The 25,700-nt window shown below is 57.5% G+C and overlaps 1 protein-coding gene across 1 annotated transcript in view; it reads left to right on the plus strand.

The window, feature by feature from the left end:
* Positions 1-22,723, plus strand: part of EPPK1 (epiplakin 1) — a 34,324-nt gene extending 11,601 nt beyond the window's left edge. The window contains exons 5-10 of the mRNA XM_036404410.1: positions 13-981; positions 14,089-14,283; positions 19,151-20,910; positions 20,983-21,501; positions 21,574-22,395; positions 22,462-22,723. Of these exons, the coding sequence (XP_036260303.1) occupies positions 13-981; positions 14,089-14,283; positions 19,151-20,910; positions 20,983-21,501; positions 21,574-22,395; positions 22,462-22,723 (4,527 nt within the window). The remainder of the gene's footprint in view (positions 1-12; positions 982-14,088; positions 14,284-19,150; positions 20,911-20,982; positions 21,502-21,573; positions 22,396-22,461) is intronic.
* The last annotated feature ends 2,977 nt before the right edge of the window (positions 22,724-25,700 follow it).

Consider the following 25,700-nt stretch of genomic DNA (forward strand, 5'->3'; position numbering starts at 1 on the left):
GAACAGGAGCAGGAGCAGGAGCAGGAGCTGGAGCGGTGCCTCAAGTCGCAGACGGTGGAGGTCTCGGCAGGCGGCTTCCACGGCAGGAAGGTGTCCCTGTGGGAGCTGCTCTTCTCCAAGTGGGTGTCAGAGGCCAAGCGCCAGGAGCTGCTGGGGCGGCTGCGGGCCGGGAGCCTGGCGCTGGCCGAGTTGGCCACGCTGCTCACCCTCCTGGTGGAGGAGGCAGCGCAGCGTGGCAGCAGCGTGAAATTCACGGGCCTCAGGAGGCAGGTGAGCGCCTCGGACCTGCTGGACTCAGGCATCATCGACACGGGCACGCTGGCCGAGCTGGTGCAGGGCGCCAGGACGGTGCAGGAGGTGACGCAGATGGCCTCGGTCAAGCGCTACCTGGACGGCACGGGCGTCATCGCCGGCGTGCTGGTGCCCTGCAAGGCCGAGCCGAGCAAGGTGGAGAAGATGAGCATCTACCAGGCCATGTGGAAGGGCATCCTGAGGCAGGGCACGGCGCTGGTGCTGCTGGAGGCCCAGGCGGCCACCGGCTTCCTGGTGGACCCGGTCAAGAACCAGAAGCTCTCAGTGGACGAGGCCGTGTCCTCTGGGCTGGTGGGCAGCGAGCTGCACGAGAAGCTGCTGTCGGCGGAGAGGGCCGTGACGGGCTACTCTGACCCCTACACGGGGGACAAGATCTCCCTGTTCCAGGCCATGAAGAAGGAGCTGATCGTCAGGGACCACGGCATCCGCCTGCTGGAGGCCCAGATCGCCACCGGCGGCATCATCGACCCCGTGCACAGCCACCGCCTGCCCGTGGAGGTGGCCTACAAGCGTGGCTACTTCGACCAGGAGATGAGCCAGATCCTGTCCGACCCCAGCGACGACACCAAGGGCTTCTTCGACCCCAACACGCACGAGAACCTGACCTACCTGCAGCTGCTGCGCCGCTGCGTGCCCGACCCGGACACGGGGCTTTATTTCCTCAATATTGTTAGAAAATAATTGCAAAACCTTTTTGATTTTTTTCCTTGTTTTTGCCTTGCGGAAGAATGTTGCTATTGTGAATAATTCATTTTCTGCTGGTGTTTGTCTTTCTTTTCCTAAATATTTTTTTTTACCATTTATCATCCCAGTGAGGGAATTTCCTTCCTGATCTCTTTTCTTTGCCACTCCCCACCCACATCAGGTACAGCTTTGACGTGCCTCCCCCTGAGCAGTGCTGCTGCACTGCATTGTTCATCCTTCCTTAGTTGCCTTTCAGGAACAGAGGTGGCAGGCTGGGTTATCTCAGGACATTTTGGTGAAGCGTGTCATCCTCATTTTCCTCACTCAGGTTTAACTGCAGGTCTTTGTTCCGTTCAGGTGCTGCTGCGAGTTGTATTTTTATTCTCTGCCCCTATTTTCCTGCATGTTCCAGCTATTTTCCCCAGAATCTTTGCAGGATTGCATTCCATTTGCAGGTTTTCAAGCCAGGACAGCGTGCAGAGCAGATTTCTGCGTGGGCAGGATGCCGGGCTTGCTTTGGGTGTCGCTGGCATGGGACACATCATCTGTGTTTGCTCTCCGTGTCCCAGCCTGTCCTGCCTTTCCGGGGCTGTCTGGAGCACAAACACCCGCAGCCCAGCGTGGTTTGGTCTCTCTCTGTGCTTTCCCTCCCTCTGTGAAGCCTCTGTGGGGATGGATCCTCACACGGGAGCTGGAAGTGGACGTGGCTGTGCTGTGCTTTCAGTCTGTCCATCCACACGGGCGCCTCTGTTCCTTCCTGCTCCTTTTGCCCTCCTGTGTCCTGAGCTGACTCAGCCACATGCCAGAGCAGAGGAACAGCCCTGGAGCCACTCTCCCGTGCAGTTCAGGGATGAATAATTCTACTGCTGTTTAATGGGAGGAAACTTACCCTTCTTAAATGTGCTGCCTTGGGGTGTTTGCCTTAATTAACCCGGTAATGTCCTGGAAAATGGACTTTTGGCCACAAGCTTGTGCAGCTGGTACCTGGGAACAAGCGTAGAGGAGCTGTGGGGCCCAGAGAATTGCGTGGGCTCAGAAAAGGAAGGAATAAACTGATGGGAGAGAAGTCACAGGACCATGGAATGGTTTGGGTGGGAAGGGACCTCCTCGTGCCACCCCCCTGCCATGGCAGGGACACCTCCCACTGTCCCAGGCTGCTCCAAGCCCTGCCCAACCTGGCCTTGGGCACTGCCAGGGATCCAGGGGCAGCCACAGCCGCTGTGGGCACCCTGTGCCAGGGCCTCACGCCCTCACAGGGAACAATTCCTTCCAATATCTAACCCACACCTACGCTCCTCCAGTTTGAAGCCATTCCCTGACGCTGTCGAGTCAGGGATGGAAAGAAAGGCTCCAGGCTTCAGGTAGATCAGAAGGCTCAAGAAGAATCTTTGTTAGCAAGAAGCAGTGAGTTTTATAGTCTCACTCACTAAGTGGGACCAGATTGGTGTCAAAGTAGAAAAATTCTCACGTTATTGGTGACTATGAATAGCACACTGTGAGGAACCATAACTATAAACAATGGTTACAGAAAGAGAGATGATAATTATTTGAATTCTTTCATCTAAGATTCCCAGGCCCAGCCCGGGAGAAATTGTTTCTGTTCTTCCTTTGACTGAACTGAGAATCTCCACAATTCCCCCTTGTCCTGTCACTCCAGGCCTTTGTCCCTCTCCATCTGCCTTACAGCCCCCTTTAGCTACTGGGAACCCACAACAGCTCCGAGGAGTTTTCTCATCCTGGAAATCCAATTCTCCCTTCCACAGAGGCAAAGAGGAACAGGGAGCGCCGGGTCCCTGGGGTGTGTCTGTAACATCCCACTGTGCCAGGGCCAGCACGGTGCCCCCTTGGCTGCTGCACGGGGACACGGTTTGGGACAAGGACAGGGCCAGCACGGTGTCCCCATGGCTGCTGCACGGGGACACGGTTTGGGACAAGGACAGGGCCAGCACGGTGTCCCCATGGCTGCTGCACGGGGACACGGTTTGGGACAAGGGCAGGGCCAGCACGGTGTCCCTGTGGCTGCTGCACGGGGACACGGTTTGGGACAAGGGCAGGGCCAGCACGGTGTCCCCATGGCTGCTACACCATCCCTGAAGCTCTGGTGCCACCCCAGTGACCCTGGCACCATCCCTGCAGCCGTGGTGCCACCCCAATGACCCTGGCACCATCCCTGCAGCTCTGCCACCATCCCAATGACCCTGGCACCACCACAGTGACCCTGGCACCATCCCTGCAGCCCTGGCACAATCCCTGCAGCCCTGGCACCATCCCTGCATCTCTGGCACTACCACAGTGACCCTGGCACCATCCCTGCAGCCCTGGTACCTTCCCTGCAGCCCTGGCACCATCCCTGCAGCCCTGGCACCACCCCAGTGACCCTGGCACCATCCCTGCAGCCCTGGTGCCACCCCAGTGACCCTGGTACCATCCCTGCAGCCCTGGCACCACCACAGTGATCCTGGTACCATCTCTGCAGCCCTAGTGCCACCCCAGTGACCCTGACACCATCCCTGCAGCTCTGCCACCATCCCAATGACCCTGACACCATCCCTGCAGCCCTGGCACCATGCCTGCATCTCTGGCACTACCACAGTGACCCTGGCACCATCCCTGCAGCCCTGGCACCATCCTAGTGACCCTGGCACCATCCCTGCAGCCCTGGCACCATCCCTGCATCTCTGGCACTACCACAGTGACCCTGGCACCATCCCTGCAGCCCTGGCACCATCCTAGTGACCCTGGCACCATCTCTGCAGCCTTGGTGCCACCACAGTGACCCTGGCACCATCCCTGCAGCCCTGGTACCTTCCCTGCAGCCCTGGCACCACCACAGTGATCCTGGTACCATCCCTGCAGCCCTAGTGCCACCCCAGTGACCCTGACACCATCCCTGCAGCTCTGCCACCATCCCAATGACCCTGACACCACCACAGTGACCCTGGCACCATCCCTGCAGCCCTGACACCATCCCTGCAGCCCTGGCACCATCCCTGCATCTCTGGCACCACCCCAGTGGCCCTGGCACCATCCCTGCAGCCCTGGCACCACCCCAGTGACCCTGGCACCATCCCTGCAGCCCTGGCACCATCCCTGCAGCCCTGGCACCATCCCTGCATCTCTGGCACTACCACAGTGACCCTGGCACCATCCTAGTGACCCTGCCACCATCCTAGTGACCCTGCCACCATCCCTGCAGCCCTGGTGCCACCCCAGTGACCCTGACACCATCCCTGCAGCCCTGGCACCATCCCTGCAGCCGTGGTGCCACCCCAGTGACCCTGGCACCATCCCTGCAGCTCTGCCACCACCACAGTGACCCTGGCACCATCCCTGCAGCCCTGGCACCATGCCTGCATCTCTGGCACTACCCCAGTGACCCTGGTACCATCCCTGCAGCCCTGGCACCATCCTAGTGACCCTGGCACCATCCCTGCAGCCCTGGCACCATCCCTGCAGCCCTGGCACCATCCCTGCAGCCCTGGCACCACCCCAGTGACCCTGGCACCATCCCTGCAGCCCTGGCACCACCCCAGCCCCCCCAGATTCTCTCCCTCCCGCACCGTGCCGCAGGCCAGGTGTCCTGAGCACCAGGAAAAGCCTGGCCCTTCCCTTTTTCCCAGGAACCACGAGTCAGGCACAGGACACCTGATAGTGCCTTTCCCACAGAGATCAGAGTTGCGCAATCCCTCCCAGCCCCAATAAAGAGCATTTTTTGTCCGTGCCCGTGTCTGCCCGTGCCCGTCCCCTGGGCGCGGGGACGGGCTGGTTCCAAGTGGCTTTTGAAAGGGAACTTTGTTGTTTTTGTTATTCTTTCCTGCGGAGGCGCCGGTGCGGGCGGGGAGAGGCGGAGCAGGGGCGGCGGCCGCCGGTACCCGCAGAGCAGGTGAGAGCAGCGCCCTGGCTCTCGGGAGTTTGCAGTTTATCGCAGCCCCCAGGTTTGTGAACAGTCTCTGTTTCGGCCCGCGCGTTCGAAGAATGAGCCGGAGTTCTTCAGTTCTCGGTCTCAGAGTTGTTTATTGTGTCTTATCTATAAAAATTTTTCTCCTGTCCAGCCGCTGTCCACTCAGCAGGACAGTCAGAGGCACTCTGCCTGCCCTGGGGCAGCGTTATCTCTTTATACCACAAACTGTGTATAACATGTTTACAATGGCTTCCCAATACCTCTCTCCTATGTTAGACAGAGAGTTTCTACTCTAGAGCAATCCCAAAGTGCCAACATCACAGCAGGAGATGGAGGTAGAGAAGAAGAAGAGGAAAGGCTGGACACGCCCAAGTCCCTCCATCTTGTCCCCAAAACCCCTATTCCAAAACCGCCAAAATCTACTTTTTCACCCAGTGATAATTTTATTATTACACTACTTAAACTTCTGTGGCTTTCAGGTCTTCATACAAAGCTGGAAATTTGCTCCACGGGTCATAATCAAACCCACAGGTGTTCTGGGCTGTGTGCCAGGGTCTCTGAGCCCTCTGGCAGGGGTCCTGGCAACTCTGGACACCCAGAGGGATGCACTGAGCTCCAACACCTGGTACCTGCTGAGCAGGTGACAGAAACACCGCGGGTACCTGCCCAGCAGGTGACAGAAACACTGCAGGTACCTGCTGAGCAGGTGACAGAAACACTGCAGGTACCTGCCCAGCAGGTGACAGAAACACTGCCAGTACCTGCTGAGCAGGTGACAGAAACACCGCGGGTACCTGCTGAGCAGGTGACAGAAACACTGCAGGTACCTGCCCAGCAGGTGACAGAAACACCGCGGGTACCTGCCCAGCAGGTGACAGAAACACTGCCAGTACCTGCTGAGCAGGTGACAGAAACACCGCCGGTACCTGCTGAGCAGGTGACAGAAACACCGCGAGTACCTGCTGAGCAGGTGACAGAAACACTGCAGGTACCTGCCCAGCAGGTGACAGAAACACCACCGGTACCTGCCCAGCAGGTGACAGAAACACTGCAGGTACCTGCCCAGCAGGTGACAGAAACACCACCGGTACCTGCCCAGCAGGTGACAGAAACACCGCCAGCACCTGCTGAGCAGGTGACAGAAACACTGCAGGTACCTGCCCAGCAGGTGACAGAAACACCACCGGTACCTGCCCAGCAGGTGACAGAAACACCGCCGGTACCTGCTGAGCAGGTGACAGAAACATCGCCGGTACCTGCTGAGCAGGTGACAGAAACACTGCCGGTACCTGCTGAGCAGGTGACAGAAACACCGCCAGTACCTGCTGAGCAGGTGACAGAAACACCGCGGGTACCTGCCCAGCAGGTGACAGAAACACCGCGGGTATCTGGTGAGTAGGTGACAGAAACACTGCCGGTACCTGCCCAGCTGGTGACAGAAACACCACCGGTACCTGCCCAGCAGGTGACACAGGTGACAGCAGCGCCCCAGTACCTGCTGGGCAGGTGACACAGGTGACAGCAGCGCCGCCCAGGGTCCGGCCCTGCCGAGGGTCAAACCCTGCCGAGGGCCTTTCCCCGGGGTCCAGGCCTCCATTATCTGCTTCTCCTTCTTTCCTTTTGTTCTTTCTTGCTTTCTTTCTTTCTTTCTTTCTTTCTTTCTTTCTTTCTTTCTTTCTTTCTCTTTCTTTCTTTCTTTCTTTCTTGCATTCTTTCTTTCTATCTTGCTTTCTCGCTTTTTTGTTTTCTCACTTTCTCTCTCCTTTCTTTTTTTTCTGGCTTTCTTTCTTTCTGTCTTTTTTCTCTATTCTTTCTTTATCATTTTCTCTTTCTTTCTTTCTTTCTTTCTTTCTTTCTTTCTTTCTTTCTTTCTTTCTTTCTTTCTTTCTTTCTTTCTTTCTTTCTTTCTTTCTTTCTTTCTTTCTTTCTTTTTCATTTTCTTTCTTTCTATCTTGCTTTCTCGCTTTCTTGTTTTCTCGCTTTCTCTCTCCTTTATTTTTTTCTGGCTTTCTTTCTTTCTGTCTTTTTTTCTCTACTCTTTCTTTCTCATTTTCTGTTTTTTTCTTTCTTTCTTTAATTCTTTCTCTTTTTCTCTTTTTTCTCTCCCTTTTCTTTCTTTCTCTTTCTTTCTTTCTTTCTTTCTTTCTTTCTTTCTTTCTTTCTTTCTTTCTTTCTTTCTTTCTTTCTTTCTTTCTTTCTTTCTTTCTTTCTTTCTTTCTTTCTTTCTTTCTTTCTTTCTTTCTTTCTTTCTTTCTTTCTTCTTCTCTTTATATATTTTCTTAACCAATATGGACTTCTATATTTTTATGGACGACAATGAAGACGGTCACATCCTTCCTTTGCACTTGAATTAAATTTTATTTTGTTTTAAGGAATTAAAACAATCACATTGTTTTAAAACCACCCCGCTCCCGTGCATGGGGGTTGTTCAGTGTCCTGGTACAGCCCGAGGGAGCATTAACCAGAACCGTGCCGTGCCCTACCTGTGCTCAGGTGTTTCCAGGGGCAGGGGCGGCCATCTGTGCATCCCCCTCCTCAGGAAAACTCCTCAGCAGCCACAGGGGCTCGGGGACCTGCGCTCAGTGATGCCTTGTGAGGGCTGGCCTGGAACAGAGACCAGGCAGAGCTGAAAAATAAAGCGGGGATTTATTAAGAGGCCTCAATGGATCCACCTTGGGCAGCACAACCTGAAATGGCCACAAAAAATGGACAACAGCTCACGGGGTCTCGCATTTTTATAAGTTTTGGTCCATTTGCATATTGGAGTTAATTGCCCAATTACAGCTTTAGACCATGAAATTCCATCATTCTTGGTTTTCTCTCTCCAGCCCATGTTGTTTGTGCTCTTGGGGCTGAGATTTGGATCCAAAATGGCCACAAAAAATGGACAACAGCTCACGGGGTCTCACATTTTTATAACTTCTGGTCAATTAGCACATTTGAGCTAATTGTCTAATTACAGCTTTAGGTTATGCAGTCCCATCCTTCTTGTTTTTCTCTCTCTAGCCCACGTTGTTTGTGCTCTTGGGGCTGAGATTTGGATCATTTGTCCTTGGTGCCCAGCTGGAGCAGGAATTGTTTTGTCTCCCTGCTCTGTGCACAGAGCTCACCATCCCCTGAGATGAAGCCCAGACCCACACACTGAAGCAGCACAGAACCTGAAAAATAGAAAAGCCAAAACCTGAGGCACCCCCAGCACCAGCGGGAAAGGAGCTGGGAGCAGCGTCAGCGCCTGAGCTCTGCCCCGGGAAGTTTCCCAAATCAATCACTGCAGGAAAGCCCTCCCCAAACGCCCCAGTGCTGAAACATCCCTGGCAGAGGCATCTCCCAGCCTCTGATGTGGCCCTGAGGTGCTCCAGCCACGAGTCCCACACCTCCGGGCAGGTGAGGCCGCAGGGCTGGCCCTGCCCGGGCCCAGGTGTGTCTGTGCCAGGCTCCCGGGAAGCTGCAGGTGAGCCAGGGAGCCCGGGGGCACCCCGGGGGTGAAAAATGCGTATTTTATCATTGGCTTGTGGCAAATATTCCAATGCATGTTATGTGTGTTGTGTTAGGGAGTTGTGCTGTGTTCATTTCCGTTAGTAGTGTGTTAAACGTAGTTTGAGGTTATAACACAATGTTAAAATAGAAACTGTGCTGTGTAAGATACCTTTTTAAAAGAGAGGACTCGCAGTGAGACGGCAGCCACAGGACACCTGAATCTTTCAGAGAAAGGGAATTTATTGCCCCATTATCAGAAGAAACGAACTTCTTCCTGCCTCGAAGGCGCTGTCAGGATTCAGAGGAAGCAGCTGACACTGCCCAGCCAGAATCCTGTGTTTGAATGGAATTTATGCATCATGGATGAGGTGCATGAATATGCAACAGGCTGTTGCTTTTAAGTGTTAATCCTCTGTTAACGTGGGGCCTTTTTCGGGCTTATTTTGCCCAGAAAGAGGTACCTGGACCATCCATCACCCTTTGTTTTTATTGCCTCATATTGTCCTAAATCCTAATTGTCCAAATTATCATTAATTATATTACTATTTTTATAACCATTTTATTACTATTAAACTTTTAAAATTCTAAAAACAAGTGATCGGCATTTTTCGCACCAGGGGTCTGTGCCCCTCTCTGTGGGCTCTACCAGAAATATCCCAATATCCCCAAACCCCCAAATATATTCCCAATATCCCAATATAATCCAAAAGTGTGAACTGGATTATAGAGAGTAGTGTAGCTGTGTCACTTGGTGAGAAATTGAGGGTTTGGGATTTTTCCTAGCTCAGAGTAAAAATTTGCTCAGTTGGCAAATATTTCACCTAGAACTCAGTTGTGTCAAGTTTGATAAATGAAAATCTAACAATTTAAATTGTATTTAGCAGAAAAACCCAAATAAGTTATTTTGTGAAAATGCTCCAGCTCCTTCTGAGTGAAACATTTAAAATTTTGCTTAGAATCACGCTCATTCTTAACATTTTCCTGAAGATCTAACAATTTAAATTGTATTTAGCAGAAAAATCCAAGTAAATTGTTTTATGAAAATGAGTACAAAAAGCTATATCCCTTCCATTTACATTTCTTCTTTTGATTGCAAAAATATGTGGTGGGAATAGTTTTTCCTAGCTCAGAGTAAGAATTTGCTCAGTTGGCAAATATTTCACCTAGAACTCAGTTGCGTCAAATTTGATAAATGAAGATCTAACAATTTCAATTTTGTTTAGCAGAAAAACCCAAATAAGTCCTTTCATGAAAATGCTCCAGCTCCTTCTGAGTGAAACATTTAAAATTTTGCTCAGAAACACGCTCATTCTTAACATTTTCCTGAAGATCTAACAATTTAAATTGTATTTAGCAGAAAAACCCAAATAAGGAAAATGCCTCAGCTCCTTCTGAGTCAAACATTTAAAATTTGGCCCAGAAACATTTTCCTGAGGAAATTTCCTGAGCTGGGATCAGATCTCAGCCCGGGAAGGGCTCCAGAGCGGGCAGCGGAGCCTCAGGAGCGGGTCCTGGAGCCGCCTCACCCCAGCACAGCACAGGGTACCTGGGCCAGGTGCGCTCCCTGCAGGATCCCGGAGCCACCTCCCCCAGCACAGGGTACCTGGGCCAGGTGCGCTCCCTGCAGGGTCCCAGAGCCACTTCCCCCAGGACAGGACCGGGTACCTGGGCCAGGTGCGCCCCCCACAGGATCCCAGAGCCACCTCCCCACAGCACAGGGTACCTGGGCCAGGTGCGCCCCCCACAGGATCCTGGAGCAGCACAGGGTACCCGGGCCAGGTGCGCTCCCTGCAGGACCCTGGAGCAGCACAGGGCACCTGGGTCAGGTGCGCTCCCTGCAGGATCCCGGAGCCACCTCCCCCAGCACAGGACCGGGTACCTGGGCCAGGTGCGCTCCCTGCAGGATCCTGGAGCCACCTCCCCACAGCACAGGGTACCTGGGCCAGGTGCGCTCCCCGCAGCCGAGCCCCGGTGAGTCAGAGGGAGAAGCTCTCCGGGAGCCGATCAGCCGGTCTGGGCAGCGCCCACGCCGGCAGGAATGCGCTCCCGGAGCAGGACAGACGGACAGGCAGGGCCGGGGCACGCAGCCCCTCCTGCCCCCGGAACAGGCACCGAGCCACGCGGGACATGGGCACACCTGAGTGAGGGTAGCTTTCCGTGTGTCACCTGTGTCACCTGTGTCACCTGTGTCCCCCAGGCCAGGCACTGAGCCATGCGGGATACGGGCACACCTGGGTGTGAGCAGCTTTCCGTGTGTCACCTGTGTCACCTGTGTCACCTGTGTCACCTGTGTCACCTGTGTCCCCTGGGCCAGGCACTGAGCCACACGGGACACGGGCACACCTGGGTGTGAGCAGCTTTCTGTGTGTCACCTGTGTCACCTGTGTCACCTGTGTCACCTGTGTCCCCCAGGCCAGGCACTGAGCCACGCGGGACATGGGCACACCTGGGTGTGAGCAGCTTTCCTGTGTCACCTGTGTCCCCATGCACAGGGAGCCACCCTCGCCTCGCACATGCATTGTCCTGCGTTGTCCTGTGTGCCCAGGCTCACAGGAGAGTCACAGGAGAGTCACAGCAGGGACCTGACCAGGGTCACACACAGGGTCACACACGGGGTCACAAACACACACAGGGTCACACACAGGGTCACACAGTGACACACAAGGTCACACAGTGACACACAGGGACCTACACAGGGTCATAGCAGGGACCTGGACGGAGGGTCACAGCAGAGCCACAGTCACACGCAGGGTCACACAGTGACACACAGGTCACAAACACACACGGGTCACACAGTGACACACAAGGTCACAAACACACACAGGTCACAAACACACACAGGGTCACACAGTGACACACTGGGTCACAAACACACACAGGGTCACAGTCACACACAGGGTCACACAGTGACACACAGGGTCACAAACACACACAGGTCACAAACACACACAGGGTCACAAACACACACAGGGTCACACACAGGGTCACACAGTGACACACAGGTCACAAACACACACAGGGTCACAAACACACACAGGGTCACACCGTGACACACAGGGTCACACAGTCACACACAGGGTCACAAACACACACAGGTCACACCGTGACACACAGGGTCACAAACACACACAGGGTCACAAACACACACAGGGTCACACAGTGACACACAAGGTCACAAACACACACAGGGTCACAAACACACACAGGTCACAAACACACACAGGGTCACAAACACACACGGGTCACACAGTGACACGCAGGGTCACAAACACACACAGGTCACAAACACACACAGGTCACACAGTCACACACGGGTCACACAGTCACACACAGGGTCATAAACACACACAGGGTCACAAACACACACGGGTCACACAGTGACACACAAGGTCACAAACACACACAGGGTCACAAACACACACAGGGTCACACAGTGACACACAGAGTCACAAACACACACAGGGTCACAAACACACACAGGGTCACACAGTCACACACAGGGTCACAAACACACACAGGGTCACAAACACACACAGGGTCACACAGTGACACACAAGGTCACAAACACACACAGGTCACAAACACACACAGGGTCACACAGTCACACACACGGGTCACACAGTGACACACAGGGTCACAAACACACACAGGGTCACAAACACACACAGGGTCACACAGTGACACACAAGGTCACAAACACACACAGGGTCACAAACACACACAAGGTCACAAACACACACAGGGTCACACACAGGGTCACACAGTGACACACAGGGTCACACAGTCACACACAGGGTCACAAACACACACGGGTCACACAGTGACACGCAGGGTCACAAACACACACAGGTCACAAACACACACAGGTCACACAGTCACACACGGGTCACACAGTCACACACAGGGTCATAAACACACACAGGGTCACAAACACACACGGGTCACACAGTGACACACAAGGTCACAAACACACACAGGGTCACAAACACACACAGGGTCACACAGTGACACACAGGGTCACACAGTCACACACAGGGTCACAAACACACACAGGGTCACAAACACACACAGGGTCACACAGTGACACACTGGGTCACAAACACACACAGGTCACAAACACACACAGGTCACACAGTGACACACTGGGTCACAAACACACACAGGGTCACAAACACACACAGGTCACACAGTGACACACAAGGTCACAAACACACACAGGGTCACACAGGACCTTGTTCCAGGCACAGGGAATCAAAGGAGCCCACAGGGGCAGCCACACCCCCTGAGGCACAGACACCTGTGAAGGTTGACAGGAGCAAAGACACTGTCATGAATGTCCCCATGCACACCTATGGCCACCACTGTCCCTGCTCTGTCACCCAGCCATGGCCAGCACTGTCCCTGCTCCGTCAGGCACAGCCAGCACTGTCCCTGCTCTGTCACCGAGCCATGGCCAGCACTGTCCCTGCTCTGTCACCCAGGCACAGCCAGCACTGTCCCTGCTCTGTCACCCAGCCATGGCCACCACTGTCCCTGCTCCGTCAGGCACAGCCAGCACTGTCCCCTCTGTCACCCAGCCATGGCCAGCACTGTCCCTGCTCCGTCAGGCACAGCCAGCACTGTCCCTGCTCTGTCACCTAGCCATGGCCAGTGCTGTCCCTGCTCTGTCACCCAGGCACAGCCATCACTGTCCCCTCTGTCACCCAGGCACGGCCAGCACTGTCCCTGCTCCGTCAGGCACAGCCAGCACTGTCCCTGCTCTGTCACCCAGCCATGGCCACCACTGTCCCTGCTCTGTCAGGCACAGCCAGCACTGTCCCTGCTCTGTCACCGAGCCATGGCCAGCACTGTCCCTGCTCTGTCAGGCACAGCCAGCACTGTCCCCTCTGTCACCAAGCCATGGCCAGCACTGTCCCTGCTCTGTCAGGCACAGCCAGCACTGTCCCCTCTGTCACCCAGGTGTGGCCAGCACTGTCCCTGCTTTGTCACCGAGCCATGGCCAGCACTGTCCCTGCTCTGTCAGGCACAGCCAGCACTGTCCCTGCTCTGTCACCCAGCCATGGCCAACACTTTCCCCTCTGTCACCCAGCCATGGCCAGCACTGTCCCTGCTCTGTCACCGAGCCATGGCCAGCACTGTCCCCTCTGTCGCCCAGGCAGTGTCTGTGGGAATCTCTAAAATCAGAGGGTTTTGGGGAAGCTGCACAAGGCAGCCTCAGGGACAGCACAGCTGTGATCAGAGGTGAGCGGTCACCGTGAGATTGGTCAGCAGATGGAACTGGCAGTGGGATCAATCCTGTATTGGACTGGAACATTTGGGCCAAAGAACTTCCCAGAGCAGGGTCTGAACCCCAAGAATTAGAAATCCTGGGTCCTTTAAAAATAGAGTTTTGCTGTACATTCACAGCTAATGATTGGCGAGGTGATCCTCCAAAGTACAACGTTACTCCCCATTATTTTGCATACAGAAATGCAAGTTTTCGGTGTAATCACTCAAACAGTCGGGATGTGCTTCCCGAGGCTGACCATGACAATTGTCCGAAGGACATTGGTTCATTTGTGGAGATGGGGCTTGGCAGGGCATCCCACCACGCCCTGAAGGAAGGTGGCCCGTGTGGCCTTGGAACGCTCACTGGGACAGCAGCTACTGCTAAAGCAGGCATGGAGAAGCTGAGGGGGGCTCCGTGGCCAGTCCAGGCCCGTGTGCCAGCCCAGGGCAGGGCCACCCGGGGCAGGGCAGGGCCTCCCTGCCGTCCCCATGGGCGGAGGAGGGCAGGATTTAAATCGGGCACCTGCGCCTCTGCTCACCTGGCTGGGAGCCGGCGGGAGGAGGAGGAGGAGGAGGAGGAGGAGGAGGAGGAAGATCGGAGCCTGCCGGCCATCCAGCCGCTCTGGAGACACGGCCAGGAGGTAGGACAGAGCCCACCTGGGCGTCACCGAGGGGACCTGCCCGGGGAGCGGGGACCTCGCCCCGATCCCAAACTCCCGCTCGGCAGGAGCTGCTGAAACTCCCGGGATCGGTGAGCAGGAGATCTCCCGGCAGAACCTGGTCCTTTTTGGGAAGGGACAAAGCGACCGAGTGGCAGCGGGGCTGGCTGGAGCTGCTGCTCTGCGTGACGCGTTTTGTGTCGCCGGTGCTTCAGCGGAGCTGGGATGCGGGAGGGAAACAAAGGGAGCGGTGGGACCGAGCCGGGGCTGCAGCTGGAGAGGTGGGAATCGCTGGATCCAGGGCTGGAGCAGTGGGAATCACTGGGATCCAGGGCTGGAGCAGTGGGAATCACTGGATCCAGGGCTGGAGCAGTGGGAATCACTGGATCCAGGGCTGGAGCAGTGGGAATCGCTGGATCCAGGGGATGGAGCACTGGGAATCACTGGATCCAGGGGATGGAGCAGTGGGAATCACTGGATCCAGGGCTGGAGCAGTGGGAATCGCTGGATCCAGGGCTGGAGCACTGGGAATTCAGGACGAGGACCCCGGCAAGGAGCCAGTGCTGGGCTGTACTGGGGGCACTGGTGTGATTTCCCTCCCAGTGTCAGTGCTGTACTGGGGGCACTGGTGTGGTTTCTGTCCCTGGTGCTGTACTGGGGGCACTGGTGTGATTTCCCTCCCAGTGTCAGTGCTGTACTGGGGGCACTGGTGTGGTTTCTGTCCCCGGTGCTGTACTGGGGGCACTGGTGTGATTTCCCTCCCGGACCCCGGGCAGGGCTGGGGACCCCCTTTTTACGGGGCCACCCCAGCTGGCTCCGGCTATGAAACCGCTCCCACCGGAGCCTCCTGGCCGAGCCAGCCCCGGGAGCTGCGTGTGCAGCCCAGCCCCGGCCCTGCAGGCCGATTAGAGAGCTGCTAATGAGAGCTGCTAATGACAGGCTGCGGTTGGGAAACGGGCTGGCGGTGCAGGGTGTTCACACGACAGCCCTGGCCTACACAGGTGTCCCGGCTCCAGGGGGAATCACTGGATCCAGGGCTGGAGCAGTGGGAATCACTGGATCCAGGGCTGGAGCAGTGGGAATTGCTGGATCCAGGGCTGGAGCACTGGGAATCACTGGATCCAGGGGATGGAGCAGTGGGAATCACTGGGATCCAGAGTCCAGAGCAGTGGGAATCACTGGATCCATGGGGCTGGAGCAGTGGGAATCACTGGATCCAGGGCTGGAGCAGTGGGAATCACTGGATCCAGGGCTGGAGCAGTGGGAATCAATGGATCCAGGGTCCAGAGCAGTGGGAATCACTGGATCCAGGGCTGGAGCAGTGGGAATCGCTGGATCCATGGGGCTGGAGCAGTGGGAGTCACTGGATCCAGGGTCCAGAGCAGTGGGAATCACTGGATCCAGGGGCTGGAGCAGTGGGAATCACTGGGATCCAGAGTCCAGAGCAGTGGGAATCACTGGATCCATGGGGCTGGAGCACTGGGAATCACTGGATCCATGGGGCTGGAGCACTGGGAATCACTGGATCCAGGGATGGAGCAGTGGGAATCACTGGATCCAGGGCTGGAGCACTGGGAATCGCTGGATCCAGAGTCCAGAGTAGTGGGAATCGCTGGATCCAGGGGATGGAGCAGTGGGAATCACTGGATCCAGGGCTGGAGCAGTGGGAATCACTGGATCCAGAGTCCAGAGCAGTGGGAATCACGGCATCGCTGCCACCGCGCTCTAGTGGCCACTGCCACCCCGGCAGGTGGCACGGCCAGCCCGTCACCTCCCCTGCACCCCCGGAGCCGGGCAGGGAGGGACAGGAGTGGGACAGAGCCACGGGCAGGGAGGGACAGGAGTGGGACAGAGCCACGGGCAGGGTCCCCGCAGAGCAGGGGCCGGGCTGGGGCTGTGAATCTCAGCCCCACCGCGGGGCCTCCGCCCCAGCATCCATCCGGGACTGCGCTGGATCAAAGCAGTGACTCAGAGGCTTCCCCGGTGCTCTGTAAACAGGCAGGGACTGGAGCTGTGCCCCTGATAACGAGTCAGACGTGTCGTTAGTGTCAGTCAGAGGAGTTCACGGGACATGGGTGTTCCCCGGGTGATCCTCTGGGTTTCGATTCTGCTGCTTTTACGAGACTGTGGCCTCATCGCTGCTGCACGGTGCTGCAGACGCTGAAAGGTTGTTTTGCAGGGGACCAGGTGACAACGTGAGACATCCTGGGAGTGGGTGGCATCCCTGCCTGTGGCAGGGGCTGGAACCAGATGGGATTTAAGGTCTGTTCCCACCCAGATTAACCTGGGATTCCATAATGCGTCTGCGATTGCTCAAATTAAGTTACATTAAATAACACACAGAGCCCGGTTCTGCAGGACAGGAGGGTGACAGGATGGGGTTTGGGGTCTCTGCCCGCCCAGTGGCCTTGGAAAAAGCAGACACCCAGAGAACCCAGAGAACCCAGAGAACCCAGAGAACCCAGAGAACCCAGAGAACCCAGAGCCAGGGGAAAGCTCTCCCTCAGCTCCCGCTGCTGCCCCTGGCTCTGAACAGCCACTCATCCATCCCTGAAATTATTCCCGTGCCCTGCGGAGTGCCAGGGCGCTGTGGGATCACACAGGAGCATCCACACACACAGCCGGGCTGTCCCCGGGGTGTCCCACCAGGGTCATGGCCAGCCTGTGACCGGCACGGGGCCAGCCAGGGCAGGAAATGACCGGGAGCACCAGCCAGCAGCTCTCTGGGGCTGTGCCATCAGCTCAGGAGGCCACTGCTGCCTCTTGGCGTGCCCTGAGCTCGGGAAGAGACCCCCAGTGAAACCTGGCTGTCCCTGGCAGCCCCGGGGAGCAGGGAGGGAGCCATGCCCGGAACAGAGGCTAGACTGGGTTAAATAGAGCAGGTATTTATTACAGGGCCTTCAAAGGACACGCCTTGGGCCGCGCAAGAGCCCAGCCGTGGCTACACCCCAGGTGGATGACGGGTCATGGCTTTTCACGCTTTTATAAGTTTGGGTTCGTTTGCATATTGGGGCTAATTGTCCAATTACAGCTCCAATTACAGGTTGTGCAGCCCCATCCTCCCAGGTTGTTCTCCTCAATTCACTTTTGTTTGCACTTTTTGGGCTTGAGGCTGCGGTGATGTCCTTGGTTCTGGGGCTGGAAAAGGATTGTTCTGTGTGGCTGAGCTGCGAGGAGACCTTGCTGACACTGTGTGTGGAGTTCAGAATGCAGAGTCTGGAAAATAGGAAAGCTAAAACTCAGCTCAAGGAAAATAGGAAAGCTAAAACAACTCAAGGAAAATAGGAGAGTTAAAACTCAACTCAAGGAAAATAGGAGAGTTAAAACCCAACTCAAGGAAAATAGGAAAGCTAAAACTCAACTCAAGGAAAATAGGAGAGTTAAAACTCAACTCAAGGAAAATATGAGAGTTAAAACTCAACTCAAGGAATAAAACTTAAGGAAAACATGAGAGTCAAAACTCAAGGCAAGGTCCTGAATCGTGCTGGCACCAGCCCAAAAGCAAGTGGTGGTCGTGTCCCCCAGGAAGAGGAGAGGAGAGGGGCTGAGGGCGCAGGTCTGGGGCTCTGAGGGAGCAGGGGGGTCCCTGGGGGGCTGCAGGGTGTCCCTGCTGCTGCGGGGTGATTCTCTGTGTGCCGTGTGTCTGTCACCAACGCCGTGTGTCTGTCACCAACCCCTGCCCTGCCCTCAGAGCTCTCTGCCCACCCCAGCCGCACCCTGGACTGCTCTGAGGGAGCAGCAAAGGCTCAGATGTCCCTCCCTGCTTCTCCCTGTGGTCACCTCCAGGGAGAGGCTTCCCCCACCCTGAGCCCCTCCAAAAATTGCTCTGGTCCCAGCTGTGCTCCCGTGTTCCAATTTGGGGAGGGGGCGACGTGAATTTGGGGGTCCCAGAAAAGCCAGAGGGACACCCAAAGCCCCCTCTGGTCTTCCTGGGGACCCCAAAATCTCCCCCAAGCCCTTCCCCACCTGCGGGGACCCCCTCCCAATAAACCCTGCTGGTGCCCAACATTGCCAGGGGTTCAAATTTGGGGAGGGGGACACAGGAAATTTGGGGATCCCCAGCCAAGTCAGAGGGACCCTCACATTCCCTCTGCCCTCCTCTCGGCTGCGGGGACCCCACTGTGAAAACCACGCAGGGATTTGTGTCTTACCAGGGGCTCTGTCTGTTCCTCGTGATTTATTAAAAATTATGGATGTTGATCCGGTACCGATATCTAACAGTGCGGGACAAAAACTCTCTGGCAGTTTAGAGTTAGAAAGTGCGAGTTTACTGTGGGATAGCTCCCAAATACACACTGCAATTCACAGGTGATTACAGAGCCCTTTTATCCTTACAAGCATTGAATACCCAAAATACAAATGCATATTCATAACTTTGGTACATCCCATTCCCCTCTTCATATGGTAATTAGTTCAAAGGCTAAAGTAATTTGTTCATTAAGCATGCGTGGTTTGTCCCTTGAAATGTGTCAGTGGTCTCGTTCATGGGGAGGGGCCCCAAAATGAGGAAGTAAATGAAGTCTTCCTCGTTCTGACCTCTCTGCCTTTTCAATGCAAATATGACAAATGAACCCATTGGTAGAACTCCCATTCCCCATCTTTCAGGACAGAGGAGGCCACAATTGTCTGATGTTCCTAAAAGCCATTTATCAGTCTCTGTATTCTTCATTATTAACCCAGCTAACCAAACATTGTGTTGACAAGCAATCAATTATTAGTTAATTACCTGCTCTTAACTTCACTGGCCTACCCATTTATTTCAATTAACTCCAATAAAACTTACCTCTAAAATCTCACCTCCTCTAAAATCTCTGAATTCCTTAAAGTTTATGTCTCACTCCCTCCTCAGACCCTCCCAGCACCCCGCAGGAGCAGGATTGAGAGGAAGATGAGGAACATGAGTGGACGCTCCCAGAACAGCGAGCAGAGCAGCCCAGGGAGCGCTCACCTGTGCCCAGGTGAGCGCAGAGAGACAGGCGGGGACGGCAGCAGCTTCATCGCCGGAGTCTTCCTCCAGGCCAAGGGGAAGAAGCTGAGCATCCACGAGGCCATGGTGAGGGGGCTGCTGAGCCCGGGCACGGCGCTGGTGTTGCTGGAGGCCCAGGCGGCCTCGGGGCTGCTCACGGACCCCGGCAGCGCCGCGCGGCTCTCGGTGGCGGAGGCGCTGGCTCAGGGGCTCGTGGGCCACGACTTCTACGAGAAGCTGCTGTCGGCCGAGGGAGCCGTGACGGGGTACACGGAGCCCTACACGGGCCGCAGGATCTCCCTCTTCCAGGCCATGCAGAAAGGGCTGATCGTCAGGGACCACGGCATCCGCCTGCTGCAGGCCCAGATCGCCACCGGCGGCATCATCGACCCCGTGCACAGCCACCGCCTGCCCGTGGAGGTGGCCTACAAGCGTGGCTACTTCGACCAGGAGATGAGCCAGATCCTGTCCGACCCCGAGAATCAAACCAGGACTTGCTTCGACCCCAACACGCACGAGAACCTGACCTACCTGCAGCTGCTGCGCCGCTGCGTGCCCGACCCAGACACGGGGCTGCTGATGCTGCAGCTGATGGACAAGGGCTCCGCGCTCTACCAGCTGAGCGAGGATGCCCGCAGAGCCCTGCAGGCCGCCCGCACCACGCTGGCTGTGGGGCTCTTCCAGGGCCAGAGCGTCACCGTCTGGGAGCTCCTCTTCTCCCGCTATGTCCCTGAGCACCAGAGAGAGGAGCTGCTGAGGAGATACAAGGCAGGGGCAGTGAGCATTGCAGAGATGATCGACGTCCTCACCGCCACCATCACGGTGGCAGAAAGGGACAATGGGGCTCTGGGCTCATCCACAGCCAAGCCCAACAGCGAGGCGAGGGCGTCACCTCCAGCTCAGGACACGCAGGTCCAGGAGCAGCAGCTGAGGAAGTCCCTCAAGTCCATGACGGTCCGTGTCACTGCTGGGGAGTTCCGGGGACAGAACGTTTCCGTGCTGGACCTGCTCTTCTCCAGATACGTCCCTCAGGGGAGGCGGCAGGAGCTGCTGGAGCTGTACAGGGCAGGGATACTGAGCACGGAGCAGGTGGGCGCCGTGGTCACCACCATGGTGAACCGGGCGGAGGCCGCAAACGCCGCGCGGGTGGCGAAGGCCAGGGGCACACACAGGGCAGAGGCAGAGGCACGGGAGGATGGAGAGGATTGTTCAGAACAGCTGGATGAGGCCCTGAGGTCCACCACCGTCAGTGTGCCTGCTGGAGAGCTGCAGGGACAGCAGGTGTCTCTGTGGGACCTGATCCTCTCCGATTACATCCCCGAGGAGAAGAGGGAGGAGCTGCTGGAGCTGTACCACGAAAGGTTATTAACTCTGGAGCACATGACAACTGTTGTCAGCACTCTGATTAGGAAAAAAGAATCTGCAGGCAGGAAATTGCACATTACAGTCAAGAGTTCCAGCAGGGATCCTGTGACAGCAGCAGGAGAGGAAGGTGATGACAAACCCCGCAAAGAGGAGCCCTGGAAAACAACCCTGAAAACCACAATGGTCCACGTGGAGGCTGCGGAGTTCCGGGGCCGCGAGGTCTCGCTGTGGGACCTGCTGCACTCCCGCTACATCCCCGAGGAGAACAGGAGGGAGCTGCTGGAGCTCTACGAGGCAGGAGAGCTGAGCCTGGAGCAGGTGAGGACTGTTGTCACCACCATTGTCACCAGGATGGCAGCAGCAGAGAGAGCAGAGCCCGTGAGTGGTTCCAGGGCAGAGCCGGTGGCCACAGAGGCTGAACCCACACCCCTGGATGGGGATAGAACATGGGAGGAGACCCTGAAGGCCACCAGAGCCGAGGTGTCCGTGGGGGAGTTCCAGGGTGGACAGACCTCCCTGTGGGACCTGCTCTTCTCTGACCACATCCCCGAGGAGAAGCGTCAGGAGCTGCTGGAGCTGTACCGTGGGGGGACCCTGCCCTTGGAGCAGTTAATCCTTGTTGTCACCACTCTCATCAAGAAAAAGGAATCTGCAGGCAGGAAATTCGAAATTTCAGTCAAGAGTTCTAACAAGGATCCTGAGGCAGCAGCAGGAGAGGAAAGTGACCACCATCCCAAGGAGGAACCCTGGAAAACAACCCTGAAAACCACAATGGTCCACGTGGAGGCTGCGGAGTTCCGGGGCCGCGAGGTCTCGCTGTGGGACCTGCTGCACTCCCGCTACATCCCCGAGGAGAACAGGAGGGAGCTGCTGGAGCTCTACGAGGCAGGAGAGCTGAGCCTGGAGCAGGTGAGGACCGTTGTCACCACCATTGTCACCAGGATGGCAGCAGCAGAGAGAGCAGAGCCCGTGAGTGGTCCCAGGGCAGAGCCGGTGGCCGCAGAGGCTGAACCCACACCCCTGGATGGGGATAGAACCTGGGAGGAGACCCTGAAGGCCACCAGAGCCGAGGTGTCCGTGGGGGAGTTCCAGGGTGGACAGACCTCCCTGTGGGACCTGCTCTTCTCTGACCACATCCCCGAGGAGAAGCGTCAGGAGCTGCTGGAGCTGTACCGTGGGGGGACCCTGCCCTTGGAGCAGTTAATCCTTGTTGTCACCACTCTCATCAAGAAAAAGGAATCTGCAGGCAGGAAATTTGAAATTTCAGTCAAGAGTTCTAACAAGGATCCTGAGGCAGCAGCAGGCGAGGAGGGTGATGAGAAACCCCCCAAGGAGGAACCCTGGAAAACAACCCTGAAAACCACAATGGTCCACGTGGAGGCTGCGGAGTTCCGGGGCCGCGAGGTCTCGCTGTGGGACCTGCTGCACTCCCGCTACATCCCCGAGGAGAACAGGAGGGAGCTTCTGGAGCTCTACGAGGCAGGAGAGCTGAGCCTGGAGCAGGTGAGGACCGTTGTCACCACCATTGTCACCAGGATGGCAGCAGCAGAGAGAGCAGAGCCCGTGAGTGGTCCCAGGGCAGAGCCGGTGGCCGCAGAGGCTGAACCCACACCCCTGGATGGGGATAGAACCTGGGAGGAGACCCTGAAAGCCACCAGAGCCGAGGTGTCAGTGGGAGAGTTCCAAGGCAGGCAGGTGTCCCTGTGGGACCTGCTCTTCTCTGACCACATCCCCGAGGAGAAGCGTCAGGAGCTGCTGGAGCTGTACCGTGGGGGGACCCTGCCCATCCAGGAGCTGCTCAGCACCACCAGCAGCCTGGCCAGCGACAGCCTGGAGCAGCACCTCAGGGCCCTCCCCGCTCACACCATGGACCTGCTGCGCTCCGAGGGCTCCTACATCACCTGTGACCCGTCCCAGCAGCGCCGGGTGTCCGTGTGGGAGCTGCTCTCCTCCAAGCAGGTCTCTGAGTACAAGCGGGAGGCGTGCCTGGACACCTACCCCTCGGGAGGGCTGACGGTGAACAGGATCACCATCACCACCACCGTCACCACCGGGCCCCGGCTGGAGCAGAGCCGCCCCCGGCACCACTGACCGAGATCCCAGCACAGCAGAGTCCTGGGACCCGTGGGCCCTTGCTCCTCATGTCCCTCCATGTGTCCCACCACTGACCGAGATCCCGGCACAGCAGGGTCCTGGGCACCCGTGGGCCTTTGCTCCTCATGTCCCTCCATGTGTCCCACCACTGACCGAGATCCCAGCACAGCAGAGTCCTGGGACCCGTGGGCCTTTGCTCCTTGGATCCCTCCATGTGTCCCACCACTGACCAAGATCCCAGCACAGCAGAGTCCTGGGACCCGTGGGCCTTTGCTCCTCAGTGTGTCCATGTGTCCCACCACTGACCGAGATCCCAGCACAGCAGAGTCCTGGGCACCCGTGGGCCTTTGCTCCTCATGTCCCTCCATGTGTCCCACCACTGACCGAGATCCCAGCACAGCAGAGTCCTGGGACCCGTGGGCCCTTGCTCCTCATGTCCCTCCATGTGTCCCACCACTGACCAAGATCCCAGCACAGCAGGGTCCTGGGACCCGTGGGCCCTTTGCTCCTCGTATCCCTCCATGTGTCCCACCACTGACCGAGATCCCAGCACAGCAGAGTCTTGGGCACCCGTGGGCCTTTGCTCCTTGGGTCCCTCCACGTGTCCCTGTGGTGACAAACCCGTGTGTGGGGTGGGCTGAGGCTTGGATAAACTCCTGCTGTCTCACCCCTGGCTGTGCTGATGTGGGATGTGGGGTTCAGATAAACTCCTGCTGTCTCACCTGGCTGTGCTGATGTGGGATGTGGGGCTCAGATAAACTCCTGCTGTCTCACCTGGCTGCGCTGATGTGGGATGTGGGGCTCAGATAAACTCCTGCTGTCTCACCTGGCTGTGCTGATGTGGGATGTGGGGCTCAGATAAACTCCTGCTGTCTCACCTGGCTGTGCTGATGTGGGATGTGGGGCTCGGATAAACTCCTGCTGTCTCACCTGGCTGCACTGATGTGGGATGTGGGGCTCAGATAAACTCCTGCTGTCTCACCTGGCTGCGCTGATGTGGGATGTGGGGCTCAGATAAACTCCTGCTGTCTCACCCCTGGCTGTGCTGAGATTTCTTTTTGCCCGGCAGAACTTCCCCAGAAGAGCTCGGGGGGTGTCCGAGAGCCTTGGGACTGTGACCCCCATGTCACTGCCCTGGGGGTGGCACTGCAGCCCCCGTGTTGGTGACACAGACGGTGGCACTGCAGCCCCCATGTCACTGCCCCGAGGGTGGCACTGCAGCCCCCGTGTCAGTGACACAGACAGTGGCACAGACGGTGACATTACAGCCCCCGTGTCACCGCTCCGAGGGTGGCACTGTGGTCCTCATGTCGCTGCTCCGAGGGTGGCACTGCAGCCCCCGTGTCACTGCTCCGAGGGTGACACTGCAGCCCCCATGTCACTGCCCCGAGGGTGGCACTGCAGCCCCAGTGTCACTGCCCTGGGGGTGACACTGCAGCCCCCGTGTCACTGCTCCGAGGGTGACACTGCAGCCCCCATGTCACTGCCCCGAGGGTGGCACTGCAGCCCCAGTGTCACTGCCCTGGGGGTGACACTGCGGTCCCCGTGTCACTGCTCCGAGGGTGGCACTGTGGTCTCCATGTCACTGCCCTGAGGGTGGCACTGCAACCCCTGTGTCACTGCCCCGAGGGTGGCACAGACGGTGACACTGCAGCTCCTGTGTCGCTGCTTGAGGGTGGCACAGATGGTGGCACTGCAGCCCCCGTATCACTGCCCCGAGGGTGGCACAGAAGGTGACATTGCAGCTCACGCGTCACTTCCCCGAGAGTGGCATTGCAGCTCACGTGTTGCCGCTCCGAGGGTGGCACTGCAGCCCCTGTGTCACTGTTCTGAGAGTGACACTGCAGCCCCTGTGTCACCGCTCCGAGGGTGGCACTGCAGCCCCCGTGCCACCTCCTAGGGTGGCACTGCAGTCCCCATGTCACTGCCCTGAGGGTGACATTGCAGCCCCCGTGTCACTGCTCCGAGGGTGGCACTGCGGTCCCCATGTCACTGCCCCGAGGGTGGCACTGCAGCCCCCGTGTCACCGCTCCTGGCACGGACCGGGCACCGCCGGCACCAGGACACGCCGGGGGCTGCGAGATGGGGACGGGGGACCCGCAGCCAGGGCGGGGAGGGCTCTGCAGGGACTCGGTGCCACTGCAGCCTGCCCGGGGCTGGCACAGCTCCGGATGGTTCCAGGGACCCGGTGCCACTGCAGCCTGCCCGGGGCTGGCACAGCTCCCGATGGTTCCAGGGACCCGGTGCCACTGCAGCCTGCCCGGGGCTGGCACAGCTCCCGATGGTTCCAGGGACCCGGTGCCACTGCAGCCCGGGGCTGGCACAGCTCCGGATGGTTCCAGGGACCCGGTGCCACTGCAGCCCGGGGCTGGCACAGCTCCGGATGGTTCCAGGGACCCGGTGCCACTGCAGCCCGGGGCTGGCACGGCTCCCGATGGTTCCAGGGACCCGGTGCCACTGCAGCCCGGGGCTGGCACGGCTCCGGATGGCTCCGGATGGCTCCGGATGGCTCCGGGAACTCGGGCTGCGCTCCCACAGGAAGCGCTGCGTTTCCAAAAAAAGCGGCTGAAAGAAAACAGGAGGTTTTGAGAGCCGAGAGCTGGAGGAAAACAGGAGGTTGTGCGAGCCGAGAGCGGAATACATTTGCATAGTGAAGAGCTCGTTGTATAACGGGAGGGATGGAGCGGCTCCGAACGCTCCCGGGGACACAGGGAGGGCCGGGCAGGGACCCCATCCCTGCGGGAATGTGGCACTGACCCCATCCCTGACCCCATCCCTGCGGGAATGTGGCACTGCAGGGACCCCATCCCTGACCCCATCCCTGAGGGAATGTGGCACTGACCCCATCCCTGACCCCATCCCTGTGGGAATGTGGCACTGACCCCCATCCCTGCAGAAATGTGGCATTGACCCCATCCCTGTGGGAATGTGGCACTGCAGGGACCCCATCCCTGTGGGAATGTGGCACTGACCC

This window comes from Molothrus ater, chromosome 1 (assembly GCF_012460135.2).
Source record: "Molothrus ater isolate BHLD 08-10-18 breed brown headed cowbird chromosome 1, BPBGC_Mater_1.1, whole genome shotgun sequence".
Taxonomy (NCBI): domain Eukaryota; kingdom Metazoa; phylum Chordata; class Aves; order Passeriformes; family Icteridae; genus Molothrus; species Molothrus ater.